Source organism: Bactrocera neohumeralis, chromosome 3 (genome assembly GCF_024586455.1).
Source record: "Bactrocera neohumeralis isolate Rockhampton chromosome 3, APGP_CSIRO_Bneo_wtdbg2-racon-allhic-juicebox.fasta_v2, whole genome shotgun sequence".
NCBI lineage: Eukaryota > Metazoa > Arthropoda > Insecta > Diptera > Tephritidae > Bactrocera > Bactrocera neohumeralis.
Window position 1 is genome coordinate 10,599,928 of NC_065920.1, and position 16,733 is coordinate 10,616,660.

The 16,733-nt window shown below is 32.1% G+C and overlaps 3 protein-coding genes across 7 annotated transcripts in view; 1 reads left to right on the top strand and 2 right to left on the bottom strand.

Annotated features, from left to right (window-relative positions):
• Window positions 1-3,134: 3,134 nt before the first annotated feature.
• Window positions 3,135-5,061, bottom strand: LOC126753538 (4'-phosphopantetheine phosphatase). The gene is made up of 2 exons (XM_050465058.1): window positions 4,799-5,061; window positions 3,135-4,729 (listed from the first exon to the last, which is right to left on the bottom strand). Exon 2 carries the CDS (start codon window positions 4,714-4,716, stop codon window positions 3,625-3,627), a length of 1,092 nt encoding a protein of 363 aa, XP_050321015.1. The 5' UTR covers window positions 4,717-4,729; window positions 4,799-5,061; the 3' UTR covers window positions 3,135-3,624.
• Window positions 5,062-5,797: 736 nt separating this feature from the next.
• Window positions 5,798-6,667, top strand: LOC126753546 (60S ribosomal protein L37a). The gene is made up of 3 exons (XM_050465066.1): window positions 5,798-5,915; window positions 6,141-6,269; window positions 6,338-6,667. Exons 1-3 carry the CDS (start codon window positions 5,913-5,915, stop codon window positions 6,482-6,484), a joined length of 279 nt encoding a protein of 92 aa, XP_050321023.1. The 5' UTR covers window positions 5,798-5,912; the 3' UTR covers window positions 6,485-6,667.
• A 4,199-nt stretch (window positions 6,668-10,866) lies between these two features.
• The window catches only part of LOC126752257 (polypeptide N-acetylgalactosaminyltransferase 5), a 69,107-nt gene continuing 63,240 nt past the window's right edge, over window positions 10,867-16,733 (bottom strand). For all 5 annotated transcript variants that reach the window (XM_050462938.1, XM_050462942.1, XM_050462940.1 and 2 more), the window contains exons 9-11: window positions 13,597-13,736; window positions 13,284-13,517; window positions 10,867-11,862 (exon numbers count right to left, since the gene is read on the bottom strand). In XM_050462938.1, the coding sequence (XP_050318895.1) occupies window positions 11,716-11,862; window positions 13,284-13,517; window positions 13,597-13,736 (521 nt within the window). In that variant the 3' untranslated portion in view covers window positions 10,867-11,715. The remainder of the gene's footprint in view (window positions 11,863-13,283; window positions 13,518-13,596; window positions 13,737-16,733) is intronic.

Below are 16,733 nucleotides of genomic sequence, written 5' to 3' on the forward strand. Positions count from 1 at the left end.
TAACATTCATCATCAAACGGTTTCAAACCATTTAAGAAAGGCTGGCTACAAAAAGAAGCTTGACGTTTGGGTACCACATGAATTGTCTGTGAAAAATTTAATGGACCGAATTAACATCTGCGATTCTTTGCTGAAGCGAAATGAAATCGAACCATTTCTGAAGCGAATGGTAACAGTAAACAGGCAAAAAGTGGATCAAATACGACAATAATGTGCGAAGAAGATCATGGTGAAGCTCAACAAAAGGTCGCAAAGCCAGTACTGACGCCTCGAAAGGCTATGCTGTTTGTTTTTTTGGGATTGGAAAGGAATCAACCACTATGACCTGCTTCAGCCTGGTCGAACGATTGATTTTACATTTTATTGTCAACAACTGATAAGATTGAAGCAAGCAATCGAAAAAAGCGGCCAGAGCTGATCAACAGAAAGGGCTTCGTCTTCCATAAGGACAACGCTACCATTTGTTTCGGTCAATGCAGAAATCCCTTAATGGAGTAAAGTTGGCTTCAAGAGAAGCCTTTGAAAATTTCTTGTCGCAGTTTTTCGCTGAGAAACCAGAAAAGAATTTACACTGATGCAATAATGTCTCTAACCAAAATGGTACATATTTGGTTCATTAAAGTTCATTAAAAATATAAAAAAAAAAGTTGAAGTTTGATTAGAAATACGAAAAGACTTTTTCGACTACCCGATAAAATAAATTTTTGCTGAATTCTAGAAGTACATTTAGAATATAGAATCAGATCCCCTTCTTTCGCTAATTCTTCACATAATATATATATATTTTTATTAAGCTTTTGGTATTTGTACTTTACGCTCAAAGGCAATCACATTTCATGCAGTTCTCAAAATATAAATCTACGATTTCAAATTTAAAGCAAACTTCCGAACTTTTTTGCATAACCAAAGTTGCGCTTTGCCCAACGCCGAGCTCATTGTAAATCTATTGTAATCTCCATTCTTGCCTCTAGTGCTTCCTTGTCTCTCCTTGCACGCCAGCAAATCATTTCTTTTCATTTGCATTTTTTAATTCGAAAACTTTTCACTTTATATGTTTTCTTCTTGCGCCGGCAACGCAGCTCACACTCGCGCTGTATTAAGTAATTCAAATGAGCCACATAAATATCAATTAATTCTGGCTTAAGTGGTGGCTAGAACTTTTGCTCTTTTAGAGCTTCTGCTGCTGCGGCGAAATTTTGTGCGCACAAAGCGAGAAAAAACTCCAATTAATCAGCATTAGACTGGGGCCAAAGAACGAAAGAAAAGATGCAGTAAGTGCACTTGAAGAAAGGAAAAAGAGTTGACTTTAAGCGCTTGCTTCTTTTGCTGGTGATACTTAGTTGTAAAGTTTAATGGCTTGATATTTAATTTAAAAATTTTTTAAATTTTTTTTGACGACGAGTCTACAATATCATAAAGTTCAGCCACAAAATTGCGTAATTTATGAAATCTAGAAATCTAAAACGTGTAATCGCAGCCAAAAAGTTTCATACGGCCAAATTATAATTGCAGTTATGTGCTGAGCGCAGCGTCAAATTGTAGCTTGCTTGAATGCCGTCAGCAACTGCAAGAGCAAGAGCAACAGCAACGTTGCTTGGTGACACTGCGCGCTGAAAGCGCTAACGACAATAACTGATTTTTTAACGCCAAACTTTTCATTGCAACCCCACAAGCCAATGATTCTGATGTGAATCGTTTTTTAGTGGAATTTGTGTGCGTCGGCAAAAGTTTGCAGCGTCTACGTCATACTTACATACTGTAGCGTTGAACAAAGTCATTCTAAAATGGATTATGGCAACAACGCTGGTGAAATGCATACATACATACACACATATATACATACATACACACATATATACAATAATACACACATACATAAGTACATATAGAAACTTGTAATATTTGTACGTGCTTTAATAGTTTGCTAGTTTCGCTATTCGTCTGTCTGTGCCATGGCTCAGCACCACGACTGTCTCACGGCTAGACTGAAGCAAAATGGCACAAAAACACAATTTGCGTTTTCGGTCTGCCAAAGTTGATTTTTGATCAAAGCAATAAACGTTTGTGCTAATTTTAATTACACTTTCAAATTGGTCAGCAATCATGTCTCACCACTATGGAATTGGAAGTTCTGAAGTCGCGCACTAACTAAACCCGCTCAAATGCTTGTCTTTTGTCCGCGCAACAGCTTGCTCTACTCCTTCCACAAGATTTGTATGCGCTGGTGTAGGAGATTAGAAAGTTTTAGGTGGCAATTCGTAGCGCTTGAATTATGTGTTCGTAAGCTCCAAACTATGTTGTAAAATAAATACATTTACATAAGTACATATAAGTATGTATACTAGCGCTGATAAACTGGAACGCATAACTATTGTGACAAAGTGAACTCAGCCTTTTCCGTGTATGAAACCTAAATCACAAGCCGCACCTAAATTTTAGAACCTTTCAAAGACGCATTTCTTACAGGATAAAATTGTGGAAAATAATATTTATCTTGATCACTTTGATATACATATGCTTTAGTGGTCTGATCTGAGCGATTTATTTTGAGAATGCAGCGTTGCCTAGGACAAAAATCATAATCCTTTCCCACAACGGATTTTTATCCGGCCAAGAACTGGCAACTCGGCAGAACTCTGCCGGTACAACAACAAACAATAATAATCATAATTACAATCTGCATTGCATTTCGTGAAGATATATTGTCAAATAGAAAAAGTTTTCCATACAAGAACTTGATTTTGATAATTCAGTTTGTATGGCAGCTATATGCTATAGTGGTCTAATATCGATGACAAATGTGTAGCTTCTTGGAAAGAAAATGATGTATGCCAAATATATATGTATATTGTAGGGTCTCCGACGTTTGCTTCTGGATGTTACAAGCAACAGGGCCGGCCATCACACGATGCCTTTCAAAAATAAATGATAAAATGATATTATATACATATGTACACATGTTACTAAGCAACACCTAAGCGTTAGCTCACTTAAGCACAGCAAATATTTTAACAGAGGCAACTAAACTAAAACTAAAACTAAAATAAACACAGACATCTGTAGATTTCCCTAGATTAAGTATAAGTGCCGATTATATGATAAAACGTGTGATGAAAGACAATCAAACGCACTGCTCCATTGTATACTGAATGATTATTTTATATAGTTTAGTATTTTTTTAGTAAAATTACAAATTTTATTCTGTTCACAACAATTGACATAGACTAAATTCGAAAACGCGCGCTTGCCTGCTACAAAGAAATCGTTAAAATGTGTGTTTTTTTTCAACAAGTAATATATTGTTTATATGTATTTTATAGTAGATCATTCATCAGTTGGTCATTGACACAAATATTCTTATATCTTCTCATATCGCAAATTATCCATATCGTAACATTTTCTTGTTTTGATGTTTGTATGCATATTTTAGTTTATTATTGCGTATTATCTTGCATATCTACATACATACATACATACGTGATGATAATAAACGATTAATTCTGCTTTGTTTAACACACACGCACATTTCACGATTATAACGCGTCGCCATCTCTTTAATACAAGTAGTCCAAAATAGATAATCTAATCTCAAATAAAACGGCAGTACAACATAGGTGGTATTAACTAGCTTGCATCTTCATATTTGCATATAACTGCAAAGGTATCACCGCCCAAGTGCTCTGCCAGCCACTTATTCTTTATGACAGCCAGTTTAAGTGTCTCACAGTTGAATTTCGCATAGAGATTTGTATGCAGCGTACGCCCCATACCTTCAATTACTAGCAAGTCAGTCTCATGTTTTTGTATAGCATCGCATAATTCACTCGGCAATGTACGCATATCCAAGCAGGGACCGCTCTGTCCATTCGCATACACTAATAAATTTTGCTCTTGCTTTGCTTTTGCGAGCACGCAGCAATGTATGCAACATTTATCCAACAATTCGGACAGCTCTCCGCTTGTCACATCATTCAACGAAGGTTCGGTATTTGCACATAGTAGTACTTTAGTGCCACGTTGCAGCAGTGCACGCACGAATGGCAGCATGCCTAGCACAACATCTACACCACTATTGTCGACGAAAATAAGCGCACATTTATGCGCATTGCCACGCAGCCGCTGCAGCCAAGCGTCCAGGTTGTCTATAAGCCAGGGACGCTTTTGTATACGCTCCAGTGCTGCATGCAAACCGAAATTTGTATCCTCATTCAAAATACTCGCAACAGCTTGTGCACCCCAATCGAACATGTTACCAGCAAGCACACCGCGTACCAGCTCTGTCCAACGCGCTGCATTGTCGTCGATGGCATCTAACTCTTCCAACCGCTTCTTTAAGTTGGCAACGGCAGCTGTGTTTTCTAAGAGTTTTTGTTGTTTCCATGGATCATCAAAACCAAATAAACGCAATTGCGTCTCATTCAATTCCAGCAATTCCCGTATACCCAGCACCACATTGTTGGTCGCATTAATTTCTGTATTTCTTTGGTATTCGTCTAGTTTTGCCAAATAGGCTTTACGGAAGTTTTCCGCTCGTTCTGTGGCTGTGTCGTCAATTTGGCATTGACTTTCGGCTGCCTGTGTGGCAAATTTTGCAACCAAGTCACGAAAGCAAGGGAACCAATATGCAGCCGCCTTTGTATCTTTGTTCAAGTCGATTGTATCTGGTGTATATGTACTAGGATCTCTTAGCAGTGTATAACACTTCGATTCGCCCATACTTCTGACGTAGCTTAAATGAAACAATTTGTTTATACGTCTGATCATATATGCTTTGCTGTTAATGCAGATCACAAAATACCTTCAACTTCCTAAAAAGTATAGAACTATCTGCACACCCACGACACCAAGCTTGTTTTGCGTATGTAGAATAAATTTCTTTATTACTTGTTCTTAATGTATTTTTGGCCTTTTTTATTTTTTCGTTATTCTCGTTTGACGCTAATTAAAGAGTAATCACTTTTCCACAGTTTTATCAATATTTAAATAGTTCACTGTCGTATATTTTTGCGATAAATCATAACAAAACGAAAACAAGTGATTACCAGCTGATTGGTGTTGCCACACGATTAGGTTTGTCCGAGGTTTTCAAATTTAGGGAATTTGTATTTGAGTATATTTAATTTTTTTGTTAATTGTTCGACGTGAATGCTATTGAAATACATTTTCCATTTTACATAAACAGTTTATAGAAGCTATTGAGCTCCTCTGTGTGTCTTTGTATTATAAACACAAGCATACAAATTAATTTTTAAAAAGACTTTATATCTATTATGCTAAAATAAATTTCATCTAATAAGCAAATATGGCAACTCCTTTTGATAATAAAAATATTTTGTGGTTTCTGAACATTTTTATTATTTCATAAAAATTGTATATCAAGCCACAACATGCTATTATCATCTTTAACCGTGTGAATTTATAATAATTTAAGTTGTTGCGGCTTTAGGATAAGAAAAGTTATTAATAAAAAATTATACATATTAATTAATTAAAATCCTAAAATAAGAATAAAACATGGTACACTATTTCCTGAAATTAAAACATATAATAACTAATAAAAAGGTATTAGGAGAAGTATACCTTCTAACCTAAATAAGCATATATTAAATTTAAAATTTTACACTTTATGGGTGCGACTAAAGATTTTATTTCAAGTTTGGTGCTTTAACTACTTTGTGTTTAATTTAGTATATAACAATTAAATATAATAATTTCCATTTCGTTTTTTCCAGTTTTCGCCTAATTTTTCGACGAGCCCAACCATCTCTGCCATCACTGTATGTGACACACACCGACGACATTTAGTTCTGGCAACACTGTGATGTGGCAGCTGTCATCGAAGGAATAATAGCCAACTTCAAGTGACGTTCGGTTCTTTCCGGTTGAATTTTTGACAGATCAACAACTTAAAAATGGTACGGAATAAATAAATCGAATAATTTTATTACAATCCAAAAATGGAGAAAAATAAATTCAAGTGAAAAATGTACTACTAAGCTTACTTAATGTTAATACTCTAAACGTGCTGTGATTTTTGGTCTTTTTGATGCGTTTAACTAAGTGTTAATTTATAGTAGACTATTTTGACAATTAAGTGCGATGATTATTAATATGCTTAAATTCTCTATTGTACTTTTTAGGCCAAGCGCACCAAGAAGGTTGGAATCGTAGGTAAATATGGTACCCGTTATGGTGCCTCCCTACGTAAGATGGTCAAGAAGATGGAGGTGACCCAGCATTCAAAATACACCTGCACCTTCTGCGGCAAGGTAAGTTTGCATCAAGCTCTATTGTTCTCTTTAAATACTAAATATTTTTTCTGTTTCTCATCGTATAGGACTCGATGAAACGTGCTTGCGTTGGTATCTGGTCCTGCAAACGCTGCAAGCGTGTTGTTGCCGGTGGCGCTTGGGTGTACTCCACCACCGCCGCAGCATCCGTACGTTCGGCTGTGCGTCGTCTGCGTGAAACCAAGGAACAGTAAATTCCTGTCTGGAAACCGAACTGATTTCCTCAGTTCATCTAGTAAATAGTCTAATTTACATAAAATTTGGCGCGGATTGTGCTATACCAAATTTCAATTTGGTAGCGTTGTTTGGCCAGCGGCTTACGGACACGCTTTGTTGTACAAGGAAAAAGAAAATAAAAAAGGATTTTTTAGAACAAATGTGAAAAGTGTTGTGATTTTTGTGAAAAAAGCAGCAGGAGGAGCTGAAATTAGTGGTAGAAATTAGATTTGGTGCATATTTTACGTAAATATTGTGAATTTACGTGCAAAAACTTGTATATAGGGGCTAAAAACCAAGAATCCAACAAATGCGCGCGTATTTGTTAGTGGTTTTGCATTAAAAGCTTTTGTGTATGCTGAGCAACAACAAAATATACATTTCATTTCATTGCTATTTTCCTTTTGCCGCCACTTTCTGCACACTCCTGGTGGCCTGGTGCAAATGCGAGTTGCACATTTCTTGTTAAAAATCCCTGGCAGCCACTGAGCGCCACAGAAACATTGCCTATCCTTAAGGCGGTGTACGAAATGTACTGTACGAACAGGAAGCATGTAGCCGGCCAGAAAATGTAGCATACCCCCAAGGCGCAAATTTTCTGCGACACTTTCTGCACGTTTATGGTCGCCTGGTAGAATTGGGCAAAATTGGCTGCTGCATAAAATCAGAAATCAACAGGGTGACTCAGATGAATTTTTTTTTTTAGATTTTAATTCTTAGCGCGCGGGTATTTCACGCAATATTTTTGCAAATAATGTTAATTGCTAAATAAAACAAATTGCACAGCGTAGGTTGTAGGTCATTATTATTATTTTCATTTATTTCATTTCAAAAGTTCGTTTAAAATGTTTCTTCATTTTAAATTGTAAAATACAAATGTGTGTTTGTGTACGCTTATTCAATACTTATACAATACGTGGAATTAAAAGAAAAATATTATTAGCTAATTAATTAATTTGGCGGCAAATAAATGAAAAATGTGGACTCATAAGCTAAAAAAATTGAAATTAAAAAATATTAGAAATTAAAATTAAAAAAACATAATTACAAAGTTATTAAATTGATAGAAAATAATTATTTAACAGTTGATATGGATATTTTGCAAGCCGGATCATTTCATAAAGCGCACCATCCGAAAAAATTCATGAAATATGTATAAATATATGTATATATATCGTACAAAATATTTAAATACAAAATTATAGTTATACAAAGAGATTTTTGCTTTTGAAGTCGATTGCACTTAGACGTAGACATTTGCTTTATAAATAATGTTTTGATTTCGCACACAAATATTGAAATAAATATTTCTTGGACTTTTTTTAATTTTTTTTACAATTATGAGCTATAAAAATTACAAATTTTTATCGTACTTTTACAATATAAATTTACGTATCGTTATTATTAATTTGCTTTTGCTTAAGATTATTTTCAAAATTCTTTGAAATATTTTAAATATATTCATATGTACTTGCAGATCACTTAAAAATTTTTATGCATTTAAATTTCATTTATTTACTATATACAAACGATATTTGTTGTACGTGTAGATTTTATGATTTTTTTTTCTCTTATAGAGCAAATCTTTTGCTAGCTCTTTTTTTTATTACTATACTATAATTTATATATATATATGTATGTATATATATTTTTTTATTTATGTTATTGTTGTTGTGACTTTTTATGATATTGTATGTACTATATTGGTTGCTAGTTTGTTTATGATTATGATTAGTTACAAATTGAGAGATGCAAACATTCTTGATTTTTTTTTTTTATTTTTCATTACTTGCAACTACTTATATAGGAACAGTTTATAAAAAGGAGTGTTTGAAGTGTTAACGGTATTGCAAAGAGCGTTAAATGCTTACATTGAACAATAAAAAAGTGAAAATGAAAAAAAGTGAATTGAGATTACATAATTATAAACATAAATATTAAGATAAAAAAATCAGAAAATTTTCAAAAAATGTTTCAAAGATTTACTTATGCAAAAAAATGTAAATCCAAGCTGTGTGAGATTTTTTATGTAAGTATATGTTTGTATGTACATGAAAAGCAAAATATTTGGAAAAATATTTTTGAAAAATACAACAGTTTGATTGCATACATACATACATATAAATAAAAATATTTTTCAATTTAATTAATTTTTTTAAATTATTTTCAGATCTGTAAATGCTTTCGTAGCATATTTTTTTCTGGCATTTTTCTAAGAATTTTCAATTCTTAAAGCCAATTCAAATAGAAACCAACATAACATAGAAAAAATAGCATAGCAATAAATTACAAAAACAATAATTCTACAGCAAAAATTAACAACAGTCTCAACAGTAGTGAGCCAACTACCTTGCTATTTTTTGCTTATTTTGTGAACAAACTTGCTGTGCCTTGCTTAGACTACCTAAATAAATTTTCTGCAGGACACATACCACGCTTACGCATGCGCGCATTTTAGTTGGTCCTAGGCATTTACATACATACGATTCCTTGCCTAAATACATATTTTATGATATGATAAATCTTTAACTTTTTTATGATATTTTGTTTTTGCATTATACATAATGTTTTTGAATCGTTTGCAGTTAGTTTTTCAGTAAGTATATTTTTGGCTAAAGAAATTATTATTTTAAATTATGGACATTTTTTAGTGTTATATGAACAAATGGTTTGTTTGAAACATGTTTGCTATTTTTATAAATTTTTATAATTTTGTTTTTAAATTCATATTATTTGAGACACCCTATACTGACATTCGTTATTAAATTATATTAAAATGAAAATATTTATTTATTAAATGTTAAACAAAGTTGATGAAATTGTTATTTAAATTGGCGTGGAAATTCTTTAAAATTTATTGTTTTCAATATTTTTGCTATTTTTTTGATTTTTTTTTGTGTAAGTCTGTACACATTGATTTCAGGCAACTTGCTGCCTGCTAACATTTAATATTAAATTATAGCAAAAATGTTTTAAATATAAAAAAATATAAATATTAACAAAGAGTTCATGATTTTTTTGTAAATATAGTTATTTGTTGCTAGCTTAAAAATATAATAGTAATTTCTTTAGCCTGAAAATTATATTACCTCCTTTAATAATTTACATATTATTAGACTGCAATTTTTGCTTAAATTTTCTAAAACTTTACTGCTAATAAATTGTATTTAATATTTTAGTTTAACATTCTGGAAATTAAAAATAAAAAAAAAATATTTTTTATAAAAAAAAATTAAAAAAAAATTAAGAAAAAAAAATACAAAAATAGTTTATAAAACAAAAAATTACTGTAAACGTTTAAATTTTCTGAAATTTTACAGCTAATAAATTGTAGTTAATATTTTAGTCTAACACTTTGGAAATTAAAAAATATGTACATACATACATACATATGTATGTATATATTCTTTTTTATAAAAAAATGAATAAAAGAAAAGAAACTAAAACAAAAATAAAAAAATTAACAAATAATTACTAAAAATTTTTTACATATAATAAAAAAAATTATTAAAATTCAAATAATTAAAAAAATCTTTAAAGAATTACAAAAAAATTGCTAATAAAAATATACAAAAAAATATTTTAAAAAATTAAAAAAAAAATTTAAAATAATTAAAAAAAAATTAAAAAAAATAATTAAAAACAAATAATTTGAAAAAAATTACAGAAAATTTTTACCTGTAAACGTTTACAACCATTATTTTTAGCTTTACTGCGTGAGCAACAAATTTCTATTTTACACAAATGTGCGGCTGTCAACACATTTAGATGCAAATTATTTAATTTTTAATTGATTAATTTTTTTTACTTCAGTGTTAGCATATAAACATTGTACTCTACAAACAAAACTATTTTTTTATGAAATTTATGCTTGCAAGTTCATAACACATTTGTAGTAAATAAAAATTTAATAGTCAGCGCAAACTATCGCATTTCAAATATTTACATTTATAAGTAAAATATAGAAGCAATAAATTAGTGCGAAGTCCTAAGTAAAATAAACTAAAAAATAAATACTGTAACAAAAGTTTGGCTTGCCGTTAAAAAATTAAAACAAAAAAAATATATAAAATTTACATATGTACATATGTATGTACATATGCGTTAAATATTTTATGACACATTATCGGTTTACACAAGTGTTTTTGTTGTAATTTTTTAAATTTTCAAATTAACTTTGACGTGTACTATTAAATGCCAATCGGTTGGTACGAACATTATCATTTTTTTCTAATTTAACACTTCGACTATTCATGTAACGGCTAGTATAAGCTTAAGCTAAATAATAAGACTTATTGCTAAATGTGTCGTTACTACAAGTGAAACATAATTTTAATAAGTCAATTACTATTTTTTTCGCTTTTTCAATTATATTACTTACTATATAGAAACTTTTTGAGTTTAATTTCCACAATTTCTTTTTTCTTCAACTAAAAATTACCACAAAACCTGTTGTTACTAACTTTTCATTTGGAATGGACGTTTTAAATATTTTATGTGTGTGGTTTTTATAAAAAAAGATTGCCATTTCGTGAATTTTTATAAAACAAAATTGTCATTTCGTGAATTTTGGCGGAAACTCTTCATAAATGTTATAAGTATTTACAGAAAAATTGTTATTTGCTGAAACATTTTTTTTTGCACTTTATGTCAATGCCAAATATATTTTTACACAATGCTACAAGTATGTGTGTCTGGCGTGGTTTGCATGTCTGTTTTATATATATTTTTTATATATTTTCTCATTTTCTTTAATCATAGGGAAGACTTTACAAAGATAATCAATTACTTTGTTGTTGCACATATTTTTTGTTTACTATTAAATTGATATATATTTTTTTGCGGTACATACTCACATGTGCATGTACATATGTATGTGTGTTTGCGCGTACATACTGTTTCAGTGGAGATTGAGATTTTCTTTGCTGTTTGCACAAATTTAAAAACGAAATTTACAATAGTTCCATCGCTTAATATTTAGAACAAATAGATTTTAATAGTAAAAAACAAAAATCAGTAGTCAAAGTCATGTATGTATGCATATACGTTTTGTGTGTATATGTATATAATAGTTATAGTATGTATCAGCAAATGTTAGTGTGAAACAATAAAAAGTTAACTAACATGTAATAAAAAAAATTATATATTTATATATATGATAACTATCTATCTAACTAATTGTAAATATCATGATTAGAAACAACAACAACTAATGTGCTTGCCACTTAAATTTAGATTCCATCAGCCACTGTTGACCCTTTGAGTAATCACATGGCCGTAACAGCGGCGTCACCGGGTCACTGCGCGACGGACGTTGCAAACAATTGCCAGTATTGGTGTGTCGTATCGTTTTATCCTGCGTGATTCATGTTGGAATAGTAAGAAATTTTTAATCGTAAAAGCATAGCAACCGAAATAGGTTGCAAAAAATTTTGTAATATTTATTTATATACATATATAAACCGAAATATTTGTATATTAATAATGTCCTTTGGTGATTTTTCGATTTTTATACCCTGATTATTAAGTTGGCAGCATGTTTGTAACAACCAAACGGAATCGTCAGGGACTCTATATATATACTTTATCAGCATAATGAGCTGAGTCAATTTCGCCAAGTCCGTCTATCCGGAAATCTGTATATAAACGAACTAGTCTTTCAGTTTTTGAGATATCGATCTTAAATTTTGTACCCGTACTTTTCTCACTAAGAAAGCACTCATAAGTCGGAACGGCCGACAGCGGACCACTATCGGATTGGATTCAGGTGCTTGTATAGAACACAATTTCATTGGACGAGATATCTTCAAGAAATTAATAATGCATTATTGTCAAAAATAACGGTTTATTCCTCGAAGAGATTATTCAGAACGCGTCACTATAGCGTATAGCTGCCATACAAACTGACCGATCGAAGTTCTTATAAGAAATCATTTGTATTTGCATAGGCTCTTACAGCTTTGACTTTATACCGGATCACTTGGATTATGAAGACACCAAAACGTGCTATGGCGGCAGCTTCCTTCAGAGAAGTGACCATCCACTCAAATATGTAGCTGAGCGGCGATACCAGCTTTGAACTCATTAACAGGGCGTTCAAGGGTGATCAAAGAGTGCCTAACCTCGCTATTAATAGCGTCGAGTGTTTTTGTGAAAAGAAGCCAGGTGCCAGGCCACAGCGAAAACGCAGGAAACTATAAAGCTGATGAGCTAGCAATAAAAGGCACCCTAGAACCGCTATTGGTAGAAATGAAGCGGGTCGGTTCTACAACAAGATAGCTGGGCTTCGCGGAAGCTTCCCCAGAGCTGGGCCACCATCGGTACATGAGTTGTCGCAAAAGTCTTCGATCGATCACAAGAGATCTAGTGATCTCTTTGCCCTCAGTATAGCTAGCCTCTCCATAGATTTGGGGCTTTTAACAGGCCATAGCCATATTGGCATCCACGCAATAAGGCTCGCAATCCTACCAGACGACATCTGCAGAACTTACATATATAGAAGAAGATGAGGTGGAAACAACTCCACACTTCCTACTTGACTGTCCCGCTTTTGGAAGGTCAAGACTTAAATACTTGGGAGTGCATACTTTCAGACATTCAGTCAAGCTGGTGGCAAGTTAAAGGTTATTAGTTTTGAAATTACAGTAATGCTTTTCTATTGGAAGTTTTAGCTTTTAATTAATTTAATAAAATACATTACTGTAATTTCAAAACCAAAAATCGTCAAAGGTCTAACAAACTAGTAAAATTAATTAAATTTTTTGAATTCCTACTCACCTCTGCATCATAAACCCACTCTTGATTGCCACCCATATTATGGCAACGCACCATATTCACCGGACCCATCGCATTCGATGCGTCCAAGCAGAGATCATCGGACATGATCTGCTGTCGTTTCGTGTAGGCGAACACCTGATTGCCACCCAAGCCGTGACAATAGCTGACGCCGATCTTTTCACCATATTTGCGACCCATTGTGTCGAGGCATGTCTCCGTTTCGGCGTTGCGAATCTGTTTGCGAAATAAAAACAAATAAATATGTGAGATATTAATAAAATAATCAACAGAGAGTATATTTTTTGTGATTTACCTCGCCCAAATAGTAATAGTCTAATGGCATTAAACTTTCCGGATAAATATTCTCCAAATACCAGCGGAAGCTCTTACATTGTAAACGTTCGCGCAGCGCTCGTCGATCGCTCACATCGCCGGCCACAGCTTTGCGTGCACCTGTTAATTTTCAGTTTCAATTTTCGCGTTGAAATGAGATTGAGATTTGTAAAATAGAGTAAAATTAATTTCTACAAAAACCATATGTTTTTGGTTGTTTGTTTACTTTTGTAAGGAGAAGAAATGGAAAATAAATTAATGAACAGTGGTGGGTGTGACTGTGATAACTGTGTGGTTTTAATATTTAGCGTTTATTTACAAAGTGAAAGTTAAGCGATTTGCATGCTTTTTGTTGCAGAGTGTGTTAATGTAACATTTATAACTAAATGAGTAATATTTTATTAAAGATATATTAATAGTTTGATTACGTAACTTGTTATAGTAACATATGAAAAGTTTCAACAGCACATCATAGCGTTTTTTTTTTACATAATAAAATGTGTTATCTAGCAAGTAACTAAAAGTTTCGTGAAAATATTTGTTTTTTCACTTCTGTTATTTATTCAGTTGGAAATCTGCCAAAAAAAAATATTTGTTCTCATTTGTTATGAGAACAAAATACTTAAATGTCAACATATTCAGCTATTTAAAAAAAAATTTTAAAATTTTTTCATATTCTTTACCGAGAGTAAAGCTGTTGATCGATTTGTTAAAGGATTTAGAAATATTTTAGCGGATTCATATAGCATTACAGCTTTAAATTTGTTAACAGGGTATAAGTAAATAGTTTTTATGTGTCGCAAAGCATATAAAAATGAGGGTGACACTTAAAGTTATCAAATATTGAAGGTATAGATTGAAGATAGACCGAATTGAATTATAGTCAGGCGCCCTGACAACTATAGCTGTCTTCAATTTTAATAATCAACGAACTAACGATATGCTACCGAGTTGAGTACGGCTGGATATAAAACCGGTTTCATTCGGGTAATGTGACCTGACTGTCGTGAAAACCGAGATGTTTGGCGCGGGCTTGCGGTTTGGAAACTTAAACGTAAAAATTACATTATGTGCAAGTATTTATAGTCCACCCTAAGGTAAGTGGCTGGCTCTGACTGTCAAAAAAACTTGGTTGTGGAATTTTCGGACATATTTGCTTTCAATACAATAGTATTTAAACCCTGAATAAGGTACATTAAGTTTGCTACGAAGCTGATTTTGCCATGTCCGTCTGTCTGTCTATATATACGCACCGACTAGGTTTTGAGATATTTATCTGAAATTTTGAATTTTTATCCTCAAGAAGTTTTACATTTGTCGGAACCTGACCACTACACATTGGTTAAATGTATGTTAAGGTTGTTGCTAAATGTAAAGAAAGGTTGTGGACTTGGCTATATGATACAAAAGAGGGATTGCCCTCGAAAAATAGTAACGAATGGGTCATTGATCATACAATATGTACACAAAACAAAGGTTGCTGACTTGGCTAAATGTAAACAAAAAGGATAATGACCACGTAAAAGACAACAAATGGGTCATTGACCTTGGTAAAATGTAAACAAAGGGGTCATTGACCCCACAAAATGTAAACAATGAGGTCATTGATCTCCGCACAGTGTAAACGAAAGGGTAATTTACCTTATAATGTAAACCAAGTGGTCATTGACTCCACAAAGTGTAAATAAAAGGTTCATTGACCTTAAATGTAATTAAAGGTTTATGAGCTTGGCTAAATTCAAAAAGAGGACATTGGTCTCCGAGATGGGTATTAAAGCTTCGCTTCAGACGAAGTTAACCTTTTTTCTGCTTTTTAATTAATTTTTGAAGGATAGCATAAGAAGATGGAAACTTGACTTATATATTCAAAGAAGAAAAGCTAAGATTAGATCTCTAGCCTATAGAGATACTTCGCGATACTACATATTAAGCTATACCTTAGAACAGATAACGATATCGAGAATAAAAAACCTAAAAAAAAAATATGTTGGATTGAGTGTAAAGTTCAATTCTATAAATTTTTGAAATCCCTAAGGTCGGTTTTATCGAAAACACTGAATATATTAGAGCACCTAACCTCTAACATTACTTTAAAGTGCCTTCAAATATCTACTTCTCAAACAAAGTAATTTTTCACTGTTATATTTCGTTTTTGTTAAGAAAATAATGTTTTTATGCAAAGATTTTGTACTGAATTCTACACAATTTATATATTTATATAAATGCGTGCATATAAGCAATATTATACAAAGCAGGTATATGAATCATGAGAAATATATGTAGTTAATAAGCAATAACAAAGAGCATGCAAGCATTTACAAACGAGTAAAATTGGCATACCGAGTATTAGAACATGCAAAATGGATACAGAAATATCTAAATACGACTGTTTTACAACATCATTATTATTTATTACATATACATATGTACTTATAAATATATATACAATAATAAAAAATATAATTTTATATGTATATACAATAAAAATTTCAACATAACCTTAAATATTCAAAAATTTTATACATAAATAACTTGTTGCAAATAAGTTGGCAGAGTTGTGTAACAGAGAAAAAATGCTGTTATGAAGAAACAAGCCAGCTGTTGCAAGAACACGAGACAAGGAGTCGGTATTTTCGCTCACATTTCACAACACAAATTTGAAATGTAAATGTATACTATACATACAAACATACAAATAATAAAATAGCAAACAAATAAATGAAGAGAATCATACAAATAACGGTATAAAATTAAGGTAATTTTCAAGGAACGCATACAAATCAACGGTAAAGTGGAATGTGGACTATACAAGACAAGTGAGTGAGGGCAGGGGACAGAAACAGATGTTGCATACGCATGTTCAAGGGTAATGAATACAGTGGCGGATACAGTGTATTTACGAGTTTTACGGTTTTCGCAATATGCATGTGGTAAGTATATATATGGTAATAGACTTGCGAAAGAGTTTTTTTTATGTAAATATGGTTGGTCTTTTGCTAAAACTGAATTCACTAATTTCATTTTAATTTTACTACATTTCTGTTTGCTTAGCAAAAACCAACCAAAAAAATAAAATAAAAAATTTCAGGCACAAAAAACAAAAAAATGAGCAATCAA

Coding starts and splice junctions, on each gene's coding strand:
- LOC126753538 (XM_050465058.1), bottom strand. CDS start 4,716: ATGGGCGAATCGAAGTGTTATACACTGCTAAGAGATCCTAGTACATAT.
- LOC126753546 (XM_050465066.1), top strand. Junction 6,270..6,337: donor CCTGCACCTTCTGCGGCAAG/GTAAGTTTGCAT, acceptor CTCATCGTATAG/GACTCGATGAAACGTGCTTG.